At 42.6% G+C, this 17,386-nt stretch overlaps 1 protein-coding gene across 6 annotated transcripts; it reads right to left on the reverse strand.

The window, feature by feature from the left end:
* Positions 1-5: 5 nt before the first annotated feature.
* On the reverse strand, positions 6-14,105 carry PLIN2 (perilipin 2). Of its 6 annotated transcripts, XM_046905348.1 has the most exons (10): positions 14,048-14,105; positions 11,721-11,809; positions 11,220-11,276; positions 10,940-11,135; positions 10,189-10,271; positions 9,392-9,677; positions 8,905-9,089; positions 8,081-8,215; positions 7,125-7,415; positions 6-1,211 (listed from the first exon to the last, which is right to left on the reverse strand). In XM_046905348.1, the coding sequence occupies exons 3-10, from the start codon at positions 11,247-11,249 to the stop codon at positions 1,077-1,079; spliced, it is 1,341 nt and encodes a 446-aa protein (XP_046761304.1). In that variant the 5' UTR covers positions 11,250-11,276; positions 11,721-11,809; positions 14,048-14,105; the 3' UTR covers positions 6-1,076. The 6 variants fall into 6 exon arrangements, with proteins under 6 accessions (XP_046761304.1, NP_001384141.1, XP_015135581.2 ...); NM_001397212.1 differs by lacking the exon at positions 11,721-11,809; NM_001397214.1 differs by lacking the exon at positions 6-1,211 and having other exon boundaries at positions 5,203-7,415.
* Between the last annotated feature and the right edge of the window lie 3,281 nt (positions 14,106-17,386).

Below are 17,386 nucleotides of genomic sequence, written 5' to 3' on the forward strand. Positions count from 1 at the left end.
TGCTCTGCAGTTCAGTCTTTTATTTCAAGGCATTTCGGTGGCCGGACGCGGCCGGGGAGGCGGTGCCGGGCCCATCCCCAGACGCGCTGCCCCTGCCGCCGCGCGGCCCCGCGCCCGGGCGCGGTGTGATCCCCAGAGAAACGCGGCGAGCGGCGCCCGTCCGGCACCGCTCACTCAGGAAGCGCCGTGTGAGCACTAGCGCGGGTTCGGCACTTCCTAGCCATTAGTTAACCCAGAGTTTGTTTAATCATGAAGGGATTACCACTGGCAACAGAAACACCCCTACGTTCCATTCGCTTTTTTTTTTTTTCTTACCTTTTTCTTATCGCAAATCTGCTTCTACCTTACCCTTCTCTATTCCCTCTCACTTCCCAGTATCTTCCCCCTCCGTTTTAAGCTGCCATCGTTACTTCTGCTCCACTCCCTTTTTAAACATTTACTCTCTCCTGCCCTGAGGCCTCACAACAGTCAGCATCAGCATGACCAGCATTTTTGCATGCAGAAGGCAAAGTGGAGAGAAGGAACATCCTGTTGTGCACAAAGCACCCATGCCAAAGGGATTCTCCTCGATGCTGTTAGGGCACAGAGCCCAGAAAAATGAACCTGAGAGAATCTGAGATGGCCAAAGCCTCCTGCCCCTCCCAGCAGCAAAGAGGTAGATGCAGAAGAGCTTTTTTGGGAAGACTGGAAGGAGAAGCTGTGGGGCAAATCCTCATAAACTCCTTTTGTTGGCAGCCCTTTATGCAAAGCACTGGGGTGTTCTCTTGGCTGTTGCCAACTGGAGAACAAACAGCTATACAAATATTTAACAAATACTAGAATATTGGATATGCTTGTTAGGCTATACCTGGCTTGTAGAGCAGGAGCTTGACACAAAAGCTGATGAATTAATCTAGCATGCAGTCCTTAGAAGGAGTAGTCAGAGTTTTGATGCAGCTAGAAGAAACAGCTCTGATTAAAAAAAAAAAAAAAAAAAAAAAGTCCAAAGCTAAGTAGATTCGACTTTTAAAAGGAGAAATATAAGTTAAACATGGCAAAAATGCAATGTATCAAAAATACATTTTTTCTGTTTCTCTTCATTCAGCTCTTTGCCCTGTAGTGTATGGGCCATTTGTGCGTGAAAAGTCTTGTTGATCTTCTTCGTCCAAATCCAAGACGTCTGGGATATCATCTGACTCTGAAGACAGGTCTGTAATAGTGAAATCTGGAACCTGTGTAGGAACAAAATTTAAATAAATTCAAAAGTAGAACTAAATAAATGTAGTACTCCTGACTGAAATCAAGAGATGAAGATGCTCAGCATTTCTTGAAATCAGACCCAAAATACTAAATACAGGGTGAAATATGTTCAGTCACAAACATTAAGGCCAAATATTATGCAAGCTATAAATCAGCTACTTAGAAGATAGGATTTATTAGTAGACATGTAACAGAGCTAAACAGGCTGTATGGGGCCTTGGGCAGCCTGATCTAGTGGGAAGTGTTCTGGCCCAGAGCAAGAGTTAGAACTGGATGTCCCTTCCATCTGAACCACTCCACGATTCTGTATTCAGAATGAGTAGGGCACATCACCGTGCTCAGTAACTATGTCTGATCAGTGATAATTTTCTCTATAACCTAGGAACAAGATATTTCTATTATTTCTGAACGTGTTGATCCTATTGATCATAGGGTAATCAACCTCTCTGACTGAAGTTTGTGTTGTCTTATTTAGCACATACACTATAAGCAGTTAACCCCATTAACGTACTTGTAAGATGTTCACAGACATGAAACAGTTTTAAACTGGAGTGTGTTGGTGCAGCAGAGCAAAACAGAGTTTGTCTCAGTATCATTTATCTGTTTTGAACATGCTAAATATTTTAAAAGAGAACACATTACTATCTGCACCATTGTAGCCAAAGCAGTGCAAACTCCTGATGTTATAGGCTTGCTTAGGTAAAGGACCTTCACTTTCATATCATTTTTGTCTTTAGTTATGCTCTCATTTCATAGCTGATAAGATGTTGGAACAAACTAGTAAGTCAATGTATGCAACAGAGAGTAAGATCAGATAGGACCCTTCTTCATACCACTTCTCCATAAGATTCTGTTAGATCCTCTTCTGTGGATTAGCATAAAGCTTACAGAATCACAGTATGAAATTATGCAAAACATACTTCAGCAGTTTTGCTCTCTTAGAAACCAAATGCTAATGTCAATATTAACTTAATTTTGAACTCATACCTTCTTTTTCTTGCTATTTTTTTTTTTGAGCTGAGCCACTAGCAATTCAAGAGGTAGTTCTTATTTTGTTTGCTTTCAGAACAAGAACTTGTCTTTAGCCAGACTGCATTATCCAAAAGAGATCTATTTTCAGTCATAGTAATTTAACAAAACTTTAACAAAACACTGCACGATACCACCAGCAAGCTGTACGTTTAATATTTGCTGATTTGCAAATAATGAACAGATCGTGCTCAAAAAGTAATAAAATTAAGTTCAACTTCCTGTTTTTATGTCTCTTTTTAAGCAGCTGCCTTAGAGGAGGGTTATTTTGTATCCTTTGGGGTTTTTTGTTTTGACTGAAGAGCTGTTTATTTTTAAAACGCAGAAATGATCTATCAGTTGTTCCCAAATTCTTCCACTATTTCACTAGCTCCATAGTATTACTGTAAGCCTCAGTTTAGAGAATACTACAAAAAGTCATGATCTACAGAATTGAAGAGATTTCTCCCTCTTTTTTTTTTTTTTTCCTCTCCAGTTTGAGGCAAACTAGCTGTAACCCAGCAAGTCTATTGCTTTCACAAATCTTGTAATTTGGATTTTGTCAATATGTATGCTGCTATGGACATGCTTGTGAAGCTTTCATACCATGTGGAGTTGTTTTTTTTTTTTAACGAATGCTTGTATTCAGTACTTTTCAGCCAATTATGATAAGTAACAATAGAACAATGGAAAATGAAAAGGGAAGTTTCAACTAGCATAAATGGAACAAGATATTTGAGGTCTCTTCCAACTCAAGCAATTCCATGGTTCTGTAAAATGTCAGAGTTCTCTAGCCCAAACAAAACCCTCGTGTTTTTTTGAACTAAAAGTATACTAAGATGATGATAGTAAGTTTCTGTGTAGTGTATCTGAACTGTTTGCATATATGCAATAATTAAGAAACATGTAAAATTACAGGGACAATTTATGAGTAGGCTCTTATTAATATTTTAGGCTTCCTTCCTTCCATTTGAGTTTCCAGCAGTTACTGGAACATCAATCATTTACTGCTGCAAAAAAATATGACTTTGGAAGATATCTAAGTCATCCTTAACTCTAGTGGGCATTTTAGTAGACATTCTTTCAAGCTGTGCTATAAAAGGTCACAAAGTTTTATCCAAGTGTTGTAATTACAACAGAGTCCAAGGATAAACTATCTAGATTACCAGCAAGAACATATCCACACAAGTTACAGTTCAAATTCAAGCACCCAGTGCTTTCCTCATTAGGAAAAATCTAATAATTTAAATCCAAGGACTTGCATTTGATATAATAAATCAGGATCTTATTAATTCACTATTATTTAGCCTTTTCTTCCACCAACCAAGGGCTCCTAATTCCTTAATATTCTGTACACTTGCTTTCTAAGCAAGTTAAAAGAGAAACCACAGCAGAATGATAGAAATTTTTTGTAGTGTTTTGGTACAAAAGACTGTCAGCCCAAACATTATATAAATACTTAACCAGACATTCCTCTGTTTGTGGACACCAGTTGTAGTTCAGCTGTAAAAAGTCAAAATAACTTACGCAGAAGCCACACAACAACACACAGTGAGATGAACATTTCTCAGGACTTGGCAAGAAAAAATTTCCCAGTCTTCTATTTTGTCTTCTTGCTGATCATTAGTAAAGCTAGATAACCCTCTAAAAGAGTATGATCCTGCACTGCAACTTAAGGCAGAACAGAGAGATATTACTGTAGCAGTAGTATCAGTTACTACTGTTTATTTCTCACTCCTCAAACAGTGAGCCATTTATATATCTCATTTGATTCATCTTTTCAGTATGAAGGTCCACAGCCATACCAGAGCTTTAAAAAATATGCAAAAAAATGGGGATTCCCTACTTTGAATTAACAGCTGCTTGCAAACCTGATTAGCCCCACTCTGCTCCAAAGCATTGCAAAAAGGGTGCAACCCTATAACTCTTATTACAAACAGAGATTAAAAAGAACTTGGTCAATACTTAAAACAGAATTAATTGCTGAAAGGATTACAAGAGGCTTAACTCAGGCTCTAGATGGAAAGATATCTTGCTGCCTCATGTTAACTTAAGACTTAAAAATCCCCCGTGCAAAAAAGCAAATATTTAAGGCTGGAAATTCTGGAATCTTGATCTATAGTCCTATGTCATTACAATTTTATTTACTGTATTTTTTTAAAACATTCCAAAAGTTCTAGTCTACTCCCATAAGAAGACCAGAGTGTATATAACTTGTTTCAGTGCTCATAACCATACCAGAAAGGAGGTATTGCTCCACATACAAACATGCCACCTAAATGTATCTTAGCCTAGGTGTCAGACTTACTTTGAACTCCAGTTTTGCATCACACTCTTTGATGACCTCTATGAAACCAAGACCATTGCTGCTACACTAAATGATTGCAATGCACAGTGCAGAGGATTTACCTGGAGAGCTCTAAAACATGGAAGCTTATTTCTGAGTAACAGCAATTCCCTTCCAGAGCAAGGAATCACAAGACTTACTGGTGAACAACTCCAAAGTCTTGAGTGTTAAATTCGTATCAGTCAAGTTCAAAAGGGTAGATAAAGTTAAAAAAATAATTTATACTGGTTATAGGGAGCCAGCAGTCAAAGCAGTTAGCTGGGAGTCTCATACTCAGAGAACACTTAAAGGGAAGGGAACGCTGACTTTTGTCTATATCCTTTTTAGTCACTGTAAGACCATTTGCAAGTTCACAGCTTAGATCATTAAAGGCAAGTAACAGTAAGCACCAAAAAAAACACAATAGTAAAGCAAAGACTGAATGGAAGGGTACACAAGAACTCAAAAGGAGGAAGGAAATGCCGCAAGACATTACTTATCTACACACACACAAACACGTTTTTAATGTCTACTTTTACATTGCAAGCTTGCTTTCTCTCAGACCCAGATTGAAAGAGTCACAGAACAGCAAGTTACATGTTTTGCACACCATTCAAATGGAGACAGACTTTGGCTGCTGAAGCATTTATTACTAAGGTACAAAATGAATTACAAAAAGTTGGCTACAAAAAAAAGCATACAACAGCAGGCACCTGGGTACAAACAGCATGAATCTTTAGACTGTGTTAAGAAAAATACACTTTGATAATGTTTTAGTCAAGTTGCTGTGTAATACAATTGTACTGTTAGTAGTAAGAGCACTGGCACAGCATTTAAGTAACTCCAGCTGACTCAGTCAGAAACCCCACTTCCTGCTATGCATTTCTGCACTTATTTTTATGAATTAGGTAGCAGTGCATTTAAGACAGCCAGATACAAAATAATAATCAAATGCATAATCTGCAGCAAATACGGAATTTAAGTATACCTAGCTAGAATCCAAAGCTTTTAAATACATTTCATAGTATGTAAGGCTGTTATATACTGGACTTCTACAAGGCCTTTGACATGGTTTCCCATCACATCCTTATCTCTAAATTGGAGAGATACGGATTTGAAGGGTAGACTATTTGGTAGATAAGGACTTGGTTGGAAAGCCACACCCAGAGGGTTATGGTCTATGGCTCTGTTTCCAGGTGGAGGCCAGCAATGAGCAGCATTCCCCAGGGGTCTGTCTTGGGACCAGTACTTTTAAAAATCTTTATCAACTACATAGATAACTGGATTAAGTGCAACTTCAGCAAGTTTACTGATGACACCAAGCTGTGTGGTGCAGTTGATACGGTAGAAGGAAGGGATACCATCCAGATGGACCTGAAAGGCAGGCCCCTGTGACCTTAAAGTACAACAAAGCAATCCCAGATATGTATACAGTCTGAGAGAACTTGAGAGTAGCCCTGTCGAGAAGGATTGAGGGGTCCTGGTAGATGAGAAAATTTAACATGAGCCAGCCACATGCACTTGCAGGACAACAGTACCCTGGGCTACATCAAAAAAGAGGTGGCCAGCTGGATGAGGGAGGTGAGCATCCCTCTCTACTCCACCATTATGAGGCCCCATCTGGTGTACTGCATCCAGGTCTGGGGCCACTCACACAGAAGATACTGAGCTTTTGGAGAGGGTCTGAGGAGGGCCACAAGGATGATGAGAAGGTGGGAGCATCTCTCATATGAAGACAGGCTGAGGAAGCTGGGCTTGTGACTGTGGGGAGACTTTGTAATGGCCTACCAATACTTAAAGGGGAATTATAAACAGAAAGGAAAGTTTTTTTTTTTTTTTTAAACAGACAGCAATCGGACAAGGAGGAATAGTTTTAAACTAAAGGAGGGAAAATTTAGATTAGATGTCAGGCAAAGTTTTTCCACTGAGAGGGTGGGTGAGACCCTGGGGAACAGGTTGTCCAGAGGCTGTGGATGGCCCATCCCCGAAGGCATTCAAGGCCAGGCTGGATGGGACCATGGGCAACCTCGCCCAGTGCTTGATCTAGCAGTTGACAACCCTTCCTGCAGCAAGGGGCTTGCAACCTGATGATCCTTGAAGACCTTTCCAACCCAAGCCATTCTGAGATTATTCTGATAAGAAATTAAAACAACTGAAATGCTTTTAATTGCAATATATATAATTTAGAATAAAATGATTAGTATCATTAATAAGCAAGGTGAGGTTTCTTGACTACAGACAAACAAGGCATCCTGACAACTGTAAGCTGCCAATTCTTAGGCACTTAATCACATTTGTTTTAGAATAGCTTTACAATTCATGTGTGGGAGAGTGTCTCTTCTCACCACTCCAAGTTTTTTCCTCCAAGGCTTTTTGACAGCTACAGTTGTTGAACATCACTTGTTTGGCCAGTCTGCAGGGTACACACATGCTGTGCAGTTTACTCGCTATTGTGTTCAAGCTGTTTGTCTTCCTGGCTGGAATTTTTCTCCCCTTCACCTTCGTTCTCAGCATGCTGAGTGCCAGGCAGTTGTGGGTAAAAGGGACCTACCAGCCAGTTGAGCGGTGTGTTGTTAACAAGATAATCCATCACATCATCCAGAGACTCCTTCATTTTCTTCAGCTGTCCTTTGCTAGTAGTAAGAAAGCTGTCTGATAGTTCCTGGAAGGAGGATGCCGATCGGAAGATTTCGTAGACATCACCAGCCATTGAGCGAACACTGTAAACCTGATCCTGCACACTCTGTGGCAGCCCCTGTATGCTTGTAACCAGTGTGAGGCAGGTGGTCTGAAGCTGCTGAGTGAGACTCTGCGCAATAGCTAGAGTTCTTGACTCAATGTGCTAGAAATAAAAGCATGACAGCCCATCAGTATATTTTTAATGACTATAAGTAGCTTCATGTTGCTCAAGAGACAAAGGAGAACAAAAAGGATAAAAGATATAGAAGATAATGTAATAATGTTTAAGAATGAAGAGTCAGATAACTTGAAAGTACTTGATTTCTTTAATGTTCAAGTACTTTGTGGAACAGAAACAGCTTCTTCCTAGCAACAGATAAACAAGCTCTTGTTTCATCTCTGGATTAGAAATCACAGCAAGTAGAATATATTCTAGTCAATGAGCCACTGTTCAAAACTACACAATGACTCTATTCCTCAAACTGCTATACTAACAAACTGCCACTTCTGGTCTGGCTAGGGAATCCTACCCAATCTAGGTACAGATATCTAAACAAGCTCATATGTTGAGCAAGATGACTATTCTTTTGAAAAGACAATGAATCTAGTAGTGCTTGCAGAAAAGTAGGCTTGTTCATGAGTCAGGATGTCCCCTACATTTCACAGTAATCAAACAGTTGTCCTGGGCTTCAGAATTCAGGTTCCACATTTGCTCATAAGTATTCTGTGCTGTTAAGATGTTGTGCACTATACAGACTGTTAGTTTGCCAATATTACCTTGACAGTATGTAATGCATTTATTTCTAGTTTACATTTACATCTATTTACCTCAGCACTATGCGATTCATCACCATCATTTTGACCTGTATTTTTCTTCCATTCTACCCAGGATTGATAAAGCTTTTCCTGAGCACCAAGAAGTTTCTGATTGGCACTATTCATGTTCTTTCTGGCATACTCGATCTGAAATACAGCCAAACAAGGAAGTAAAGAAAGAGTCCAAAACAGTTTCATTAGGGCTTTGTAAACCTTTGAGCATCTGAAGTTCAGGATAAGCAATTTTGGGAAATGTAGCACATTGCTTCTCTTCAAAAGAGAAAACTAAAAAAACTGGAAGCAGTTTACTACTTCTCTCTACCTGAACTATTTACACTCCCCCACTAACTTCCTACACAAAGAAGTTGTAAGTACATAGAAGGCCATAACTTTATGTACAGTTCATGTTGTACATAAAGTTATGTGGATCAGATTACTGAAGTACCCAGGAATGCTTAAACACCCACAGCAAGAAGAGCAAGCCCATGAAGCATCCAACTTTTTCTTTAATATAGAGGAATTAGTTAAAGCACTAAAGTGTTTCCAAATTGCAAGACACTTTCTTCACTAAATTGTATCAAAACAGTAGTATCTTTAACATGTTATTTCTGTTTCTGCAGTGCTCAAAATTAAAAGCAACTGGTAGTTTGTTTGCAGATCAGTTTGACTTAGGACCTCTCCTGTCTGGCTGTGAAAAGCACCAAGAGTGAAATTCTTAATATTTTGAAAATGCATTTAATCGGGGAGCAATCCCATTTTCCCATGTCACTTTTCTCTGTACTCTAATACTACACCAACACTTGCATTTTATACCTGAAGTGAAAGCTTAAACTCACCAGACTAACAGTGTTGTGGAGCTGAGAAATTGTCTCCTGGCTTTTCTGTTTAGCATCTCTCACTTTGTTTAAGGCTTGTTGGTAGGCACGTGCACGGAACTTTGAAGACAGAGATCCTAGTCGAACATAGTAGCTTGGCTTTTGAACTCCAACTTCAAAACCTTCAACTTTCGCAGCTTCTCTTTCTGGGTAATTGGAAAGGAAACAGGTTGACCAGTGGAAGAAAGCTTTAGATGTGTGAGACAACTTTGCTTAGTAACAACAGAATACTGGACTAGCTCACAGTCTTAACTAGAGATTTAGTTGATAGAGTTCTGAAGTATAGTGAAGTACAGGAGTCTAGCATTTATTCTGCTTGACTCTCTATCAAGAAGGCAAAGTTCGGGAAGCACATGCTCCCTCTCCACTATGAACAACTAGAAAACAGATGATTGCTTGTTTTTCTCCAGTATAAGTACACCAAAATTAAACCTTGAATTGGCCTTACCTAGTTCTGCTTCTGTAAGTGGGAGATACTGGTCTACAAGAGTCTCTGATTTAGTGAGAGCACTGTCCATTCCACTGCTCATCATTTGCACCACACGACTTCCCAAGACAGTGTTAATGCCACCATTGACAACAGACTTAGTAATTTCTACACTGTCTTGCACTGCTTCTTTAGTCTTGCCCACAACTCCAGTGATTTTGTGAGCAACAGTTTCCTTGGCACCAGACACAGTGGTTGTTACAGCTTCTCTGGCTCCAACAACTACACCCTTAGCATTGGCAACAACCTGCCAAAGAAAATAGGTTAGTTCACAAAAATAAATAAAATTTGCTAGGGAGAGCTACATAAACCCAGAAACAATTATTCTAAACCTTTTACCAATCTCAGTTATCTAAGAGCAAGCTGCATTAAAAGCATACAGATGAGACAAAAAAAAAATATTACTACTATGCAGCCTTCAGCTCACAACTCTTCAGTAATGTAAATCACACATCCTGCTTCATACTGCAAAGGAAAAAATACTCAAAAAAATAGATGCCCACCAGTGAAGAGTACCTACACCTATGTCAAACAGTGGGCTAACTGCTTTTAAAGAAAAAAAAATAAAAACGGGGCTTAGTGATCTTCCAAAAGGAAGAAGCTGTTCTGTCTGAACACCCTTTATCTCCTCATGGCTTCTAATCTGTGAAGCAAGTGTGATTTATAGAAACTCTCCTCCTTGCATTTTTAGAAATAACAGAAACTACAGACAATATACATGTTCTTCTGCTTAGCATATGTACATAGAAAGGACTTACCTTGTCAGTGGGTTGATTCAGTATAGGAAGTCTCTCTTCAATTTTATCAAGACCTATACACGCATAGTTGTTGGCAACCACAACTATAGAAGAAATAATAGTTGATTTAAGGTTCTGGTTTGCCTTAATTCCAGCTGGTATTTCTTCTTGAAATGGAGCTCACACAACAGCACACTTAAAATAGTCCCCCCCCCCCTCCCCCCCCCCCTCCCTATTTTCAGTGAGACTTGAGGCAACTAACCCTCAAAAAGATGGCAGCTTTTACCATGCTGTGAGCAAGCTCACTTGTTGACGTAAAGTCTTTTCTTAGACCTTACAAGCAACTGCTGTAACAAGCTGAGGCACAGGGCCTTCTGCCAGAATTGGGAAACTAAGGGTCCTCATTACAACAGCCTTGTGTTTAAATTTGGCAACTGTGTCACAAGTTGTTCTCCCTGAGAGAAAGTACAAAGTAGCACTTGAAAGTAGATGAAAGGCCAAGGAAGGTGTGTTGAGCAAGAGATTACATAACCACCTTGTAAGTTGAGAGGAGCCAGTCCAGTGTTACAAAAGCTGGAATCTGCTTAGCATTTAGAATTCCCCCTCCCAAAATCATACCCATCATGTAATCAGTTACATTAGTTACTCAACAAGCAATGCAACAGGTTCAGTCAGCTCCAAACCATCACAGCCGTGCTAAACTGTAAGCACATCTGGATACAAAAAACAATCAACTGAATTAAACTTATCAGCAGCCCCATATTAGCCTTACTTTGTGGTTCCAGTTTCTGGATGATAGGCATGGCACTAGTCATGGCTACTGAAGTAATTGTCTTCACTCCTTTCTCTGCTATCTCACATACTGACTTCAAATAGGGATGGTTATCCTTCGTGGTGATGTAGGCTGTAGACACCATATCATAGGTGGAGCTCACCAAAGGAAGGTTTACCACCCTCGACACGATGTTCTGTTTAAAAAGAAAGAGGTTAATTAACTCATTTTTCTAAGCTAGACAGTAAAAAAGAAAACTACTGAGCTAACTTGAATTTACCTGTTGTGGATCAATTGCTGCTAATGCCATTTTTTCAGGTCTTGAATCTTACAGAGCCTATGAGAGGAGCATATCAGAGTTAGAATATCCTCATGAACAACTTTAACTAAACATCAGGCTTTCAAACTGATAATTCTTTTGTAATCAATCTCAAAGATAAAGAGGATTAAAGATGTGAACTTTCTTGCAAGCAAGAGCTACACTTCACTGTATTACTTTGAAGTTCAAAAGCTTTGTTTCTTAAGTGCTTTCTTTGGGTTAAGCAATACAAGTAGGACACAGGTTTGGGGCAGGGGGGCTGGAAGACTGTATGGAAGGAATGGACCTAGGGTGTTGGTAGATGCTTTGCAAAACATGAGCTAGTGTGAGACACCACACACACAAAAAATATATACCCTCCTTTTGTCTCAAAGATTGCTGTGTAATGTAAGGACAACCAGAGGTGTCTCTGCCTACACAGGAGCGTCAGGAACAAGGAAGATAAAGGGAATGTCTTGACACCTGTCACATTCCAGGCTACTCCCAAGATGCAGAGGCTCAGCTTTGTGTGGGGCTGCAGGCTTCTCTTATGTTGATAAGCCTGCAACAGACTATACAATATATATGTAAGGATTCCACAAAAACAAAGGCACGCCCTTCTTTTTCCTGTGTTGTGTGTTCCCAGAAACACGGAACATCACAACACTGGGGTGGGAGCTATCTCTGCATTCATATGATGAGCCCTTTCTTTTATTTGTTATCTTTTTACTATCACTTTCTTCATCCCTCTTCCCATCCCCAGGCTTAGCTAACCAAGACTTTAATAACAAATTCACTGGGCAAATATTTGACTTCACTCTGAGTCTTAGTCTCAAGTTGGATATACATATCACAAACCTTCTTGTTTCTGATAATTGAAGCAAGACAGCCAGTAGTGTGTCCAGATAGCCAAGAAGGCCAATGGCATCCTGACTTGTATCAGAAACAGTGCTGCCAGTAGAAGCAGGGAAGTGACCACTCCCCTGTCAGCTCTGGTGAGGCTGCACCTCAAGTACCATGCTAAGTTTTAGACCCCTCACTACAAGAAAGACATTGAGGCCATGGAGCAGGCCCAGAGAAGGGCAACAAAGCTGGAGAAGGGTCTGGAGCACAGCTCTTATGGGGAACAGCTGAGAGAACTGAGAATGTTTAGACTGGAGAAAAGGCAGCTCAAGGCAGACCTTGTAGCTCTCTAGGCAATACAAGAAAGGAGGTTGTGGCAAGGAGGGAGTCAGCCTCTTCTCCTGTGTAACTAGCAACAAGACTAGAGGGAATGGCTGCAAGTTGTACCACAGGGGGTTCAGTTGGACATTAGGAAAATTTATTCTCCAGAAGAGTGGCCAGGTGCTGGAATGGGCTGCCCAGGGATGTGGTTGAAACACTGCCCCTGGAGATGTTCAAGAAGCAGCCAGATGTTGTGCTTAGGGACATGGCTTAGTGGGGAAATATTGGTGGACAATTGGACTAGATATCTTGAAGGCCTTTACCAGCCCTTGTAATTCTGTGATTCTATGATACACAAGAAACAGGAATTGAAGTACTACAGTTCATCAGAGAAATATAAAAAGAATTGACTTGTGGATTAGTTCATTTTTCTTGGAGAAATGCACATAATTGGTTCTAGCTGTAAAGCCAGTTAGGAAGAAAAGTCACACAGTTGTTCTTAAGTTAATAGTCCACTGAACTTCTAATTTCACATGTCTGAAAGAGGGATGAGGCATCTGCCATGAGTAGCTTTATTCATTACTCACTCCAATTAGCATAATTGAGTCGAGTTTGAAATGTGAGCTATCACTGTTGCCCAGATCTTGAGAACGCTTGGAAGACTGCAAAGAATCACCAATAATGTCAGTACAATTCTCGCTCAAGTTATACTACTGAAGGCTCACACTGTTCACCTTGCCCAGAAGTTGCCTCCCTATAACATCCAGAGCACTGACTCTTCCATGACACAAAGCAGTTTTCCCTTTATGCCAGTTCAGAATTGCTTACTAGTGAGCCTAGACCGAAACAGCCCATGGAGAGCTGTCAGTAAGCCTACACTATTTAATTATCTTCCAGTGTGCACTCCCATGGAGAAAATGCTAGTAGTTCTTCCCCTTCAAACCTGATAAATATAGAAAAAGAAACAGATACTGCAGTATCACATAGGAAGTCACTGTGTTCTCGTTATCATCTTGTGAATGCAGAGAGGCTGAACTGAATCTGCCAAGATGCAATCTTTGCTTTTATGGCTCCATACAGCACTTCTTAAGCTCCAGAAGAACCCGCATAAACAAAGGCAAGAAAACTATGTGCAAGAAGGTAGCAGCACACAGATCTGAAAGCTCTATCAAGGAGCAGAGATTTTCTTTTCACACATCTGACAACATCGGGATGTTGTTATTTTCTCCTTCGGGAGAAATAAAACTCCTCCTTCCCTTTACACGACGGAGAACGACAGAGGAGTGCTGCTGAAGCCTCCAGTTAGGCCTGCCCTCAAAGGCAGCACAGAAGCCCGGGACCCGCACACCTCCACAGCGGCAGGGTCAGAACGCCCTCACCGAGCAGGCAGGACGTACACAAGGGTGTACATCGGTGCGGACCAGAGAACGCAGCGAGCAGCGGACGGGCTCCCGCCGCCCGCGGGGGCAGCAGAGCGGCCCAGGCGATGACGGAGGCAGCGGGGGCGGCCCCGCGGCGCGGGAAGCCGCAGCCCCCGGCGAGGCCGGCAGGCAGCCGCCGAGCTCAGCCATGTTGCGGAGCCGACCTCGAGGTCGCCGAGGGCTCCCGCAGCCCCAGACGGCCGACGAGAGCCGGGCGGTACTCACCCGCAAAGAAATACGCCGTCACAGCCGCCGCCTCCCTGCTCGCGCGCCGCCGCAGAGTGCGGAGGCCGGGCCGCGTCCCTCTTTTTATGGGGAGCGGCCGCCGTTGGCCGCGCGCAGCCGCGCTCTCGCGAGAGCAACGCCTCCCCGCGCTGCGCGTCACCACCGCCCTGCACCCCGCCCCGCAAACGTGAGGTGCCGCGGTGCGGCCCCTCCTCGCCGGCTGCCAAGCGCTTAGCGCGCGGCGCCTGCCCGCCGCCCCCACCAGCCCGGCCAAGCGCTGGGAGGGCTTCAACTGCTGGGAGTCACCAGCAGGCCTGGGAAATGGAATTACCCGTGTTGCAATCGAGCGTCTCAGCAGGAGGGTAAATTCTAAACCAGGAACGTAAATAAGTATGTTTTATTAAAGGAAACTCTTGTTCAACCGGTCTTACAGAGAATCAGATCTTTGTACCTTAATGCACAAAAAGAATAGAAGAAGTGGCCCATCAGACCCCTGGCCAGGCACAAGGTCTGCAGAGAGCAGAGCCAGGAGAGGGCAAGTTACACACAAAACTCTTGCTCTCTTGTCACATGAAGCCTTCCAGCTTGTCCGTCTGGGCAAGGAGTACAGCAAGACATTGGGCTGCAGTAGTCTGAAATCAGGAATTAACGTTCGCCTTCCTTAACCCAGCACCTCCAACCCGAAACCACCCTCTCTGGAAGTGGGAACAGCAGTGGGCCGGCCAGAGCGCAGGAAAGGTCTGCAAATCCAAGCACATCCTTGGTGTGCCAAAACTTCTAACAGTGCTCCACTTTTGACAGGTAAACAAACCTCCAGTCCACAGCACAGCTCTGGGATACCAAACAGGCACAGAAAGCCATTCTGGGCAGGGATCCAAAAGCATCTGTGCCATTAAAGTTGCATTAGGCTGGTTGTTGCGATAGCGACAGGGAGCTGGGTCTGTTGGATCTGCATGACACAACAGATTTGGGTCTCCAGGGCCCGACTGCGCTCCATGTGCTACAAATATGTATGGACAATAACATGTACGTGTTACTATCGCACTGATATTTTTCCTAAGTGAAATTTTAGCTTCCTTGCCAGAAAGCTTTGATTTTTTAAAGGTGAAAAATGATGAAAACTGGTTTATCTCTAAGACATAAATACCAGGTTTCCCTTATGCTCTTTCTAATCCCTTTTGCTGCATCCTAACCAGAACTCAGCCGAACAAATTCTGATTACATTATTACTGCTCAAAGCAAGTAGACCTCTACCTCTTCTCACCAATGTCAGGACAGCAAATTCCTCCAACACAGAGCAGTACAGTAAGAGTCATCGTTATCTGCCCAAAGGTGGCACCTTTGCTCATTAGACTGACTAGCAAGATCCAAGCTCTCTACATAAGGAAAGGAAGAACTTTTGCAAAGGCTTGCAGCAAAATATGCAGATCATCTCTCCCTCTTATTTGCCTATTGCTCACATGTTACAGTATTATAAAATATCCATTGTCCCAGCTAACAATACAACTGCTCACCAACTGATGCCACACTAGCAAAACCACATCTCACATCCACCAACTAAAGAGCAGCAATCCCCAAGAAGCAGCTGCACCCCAGCCAACTCCCTACAGCTTGATAGCCTTCCACATGAAGGCTAGAAGGCTATCACAGAATCACAGAAAGACTAGGGTTGAAAGGGATCTTAAAGACCACCTAATTCCTGTCCCCCTGCACTGCACAGGATACCACCCACCAGATCAAGTTGCCCAGAGCCTCATGCAACCTGGCCTTGAATAACTCGAGGGATGAGGCATCCACAACTTCTCCAGGCAGACTGTGCCATTGCCTCACCACTTTCTGAGTAAAGAACTTCCTCCCAATAACTAATCTAAACCTCCCTTTTTTTAGTTTAGAACCTTTCCCCTTGCCCTATCACTATCTGCCCATGTAAAAAGTCAGTCTCCCTGCTGTTTATAAACTACTTTTAAGTAGTGGAATGCTGCACTGAGGTGTCTCCAGAGGCTTTTCTTCTTCAGACTAAGCAAGCCCAGCTCCCTCAGCCTTGCTTGGTAGGAGAGGTGCTCCTGCTCTCTAATCATCTTCATGGCCCTCATCTGGACCTTCTCCAATAGCTTCATGTCTTTATTGTGCTGAAGGCCCCAGACCTGGACAGAGTACTCTGTGTGATGCCTCACATGGGCAGAACAGAGTGGAACAATCAGTCACTTCCCTCATCCTGCTGGCCACCCTTCTTTTGATATAGCCCAAGATACTGTTGGCCTTCCAGGCTGCATGTGCATACTTCTGGCTCATGTCTGGCTTTTCATGCACCAGGACTCTCAAGTCCTTCTCTGCAGGGCTGTTCTCAGTGAGTTCTTCTCCCAGTCTGTATGGCTTCAATCTAAGTGCAGCACCTTACATTTGGTCGTGTTGAACCTCATTAAGTTCATGTGGGCCCTCTTCTCAAGCCCATCTAGGTCTCTCTGGATGTCACTCCTTCCGTCTATTGTATCAGCTGCACCTCTCAGCTTAGTGTCATCAGCAAACTTGCTGAGGGTGCACTTGATCCCACTATCCCACTTGATAAAGATGCTAAAGAGCACTGGTCCAAAGACGGACCCCTGGGGAACACCACTCATGACCAGCCTCCTCTTGTATTGTCACTGACGGTAACCATCTGGTACAACCATCCAACTAATTCATTATCCACTGAACAGTCCACCATTTGAATCCAAATCTTTCCAAGGTATAGATAAAGATATGGTGTGGGACCATGTCAAAGGCCTTCACAAATCTGGGTAGGTGACATCAGTTGCTCTTCCTTTGTCTATTAATATCCATGACAGAAGGCCACCGCTAGATTGGTCAGGCACAATCTGCCATTGGTGAAGCTGCACCTGCTGCTACAGATCACTTCCTCATCATGCATGTGCCTTAACAGGATTTCCAGGAGGATCAGCCTGTGTTACCTGGTCTTCCTTTCTACCTTTCTTTAAAATGTGAGTGATGTTTCCCTTTTTCCTGTCACTGGGAACTTTGCCTGACAGCCATGAATATTTGAGTATGATGGAGAGTGGCTTGGCAACTAGGTCGGCCAATTCTTTCAGGATCCTGGAATGCATGTCATTGAGCCCCATGGACTCATACACATTGTAATCCATTTCTAAGCTTAGCAATCCTGCCTCGCACAGTTCTGTCTCAACACTTGCAACTATCTCCTTACCCACTTAAGTTGTCTGTCTACTTTACATCTTGATTTCTTGGTTAAGTCTTTTGTATACCCACGTATGAAAAGCTTTCCCCTGGTCTTGGTTAATTATGTCAGTAGCTTCCCTGACTTTTTCCCTCCTTTGGAGGGGA

The sequence above is a fragment of the Gallus gallus genome, chromosome Z (assembly GCF_016699485.2).
Source record: "Gallus gallus isolate bGalGal1 chromosome Z, bGalGal1.mat.broiler.GRCg7b, whole genome shotgun sequence".
Taxonomy (NCBI): Eukaryota; Metazoa; Chordata; class Aves; order Galliformes; family Phasianidae; genus Gallus; species Gallus gallus.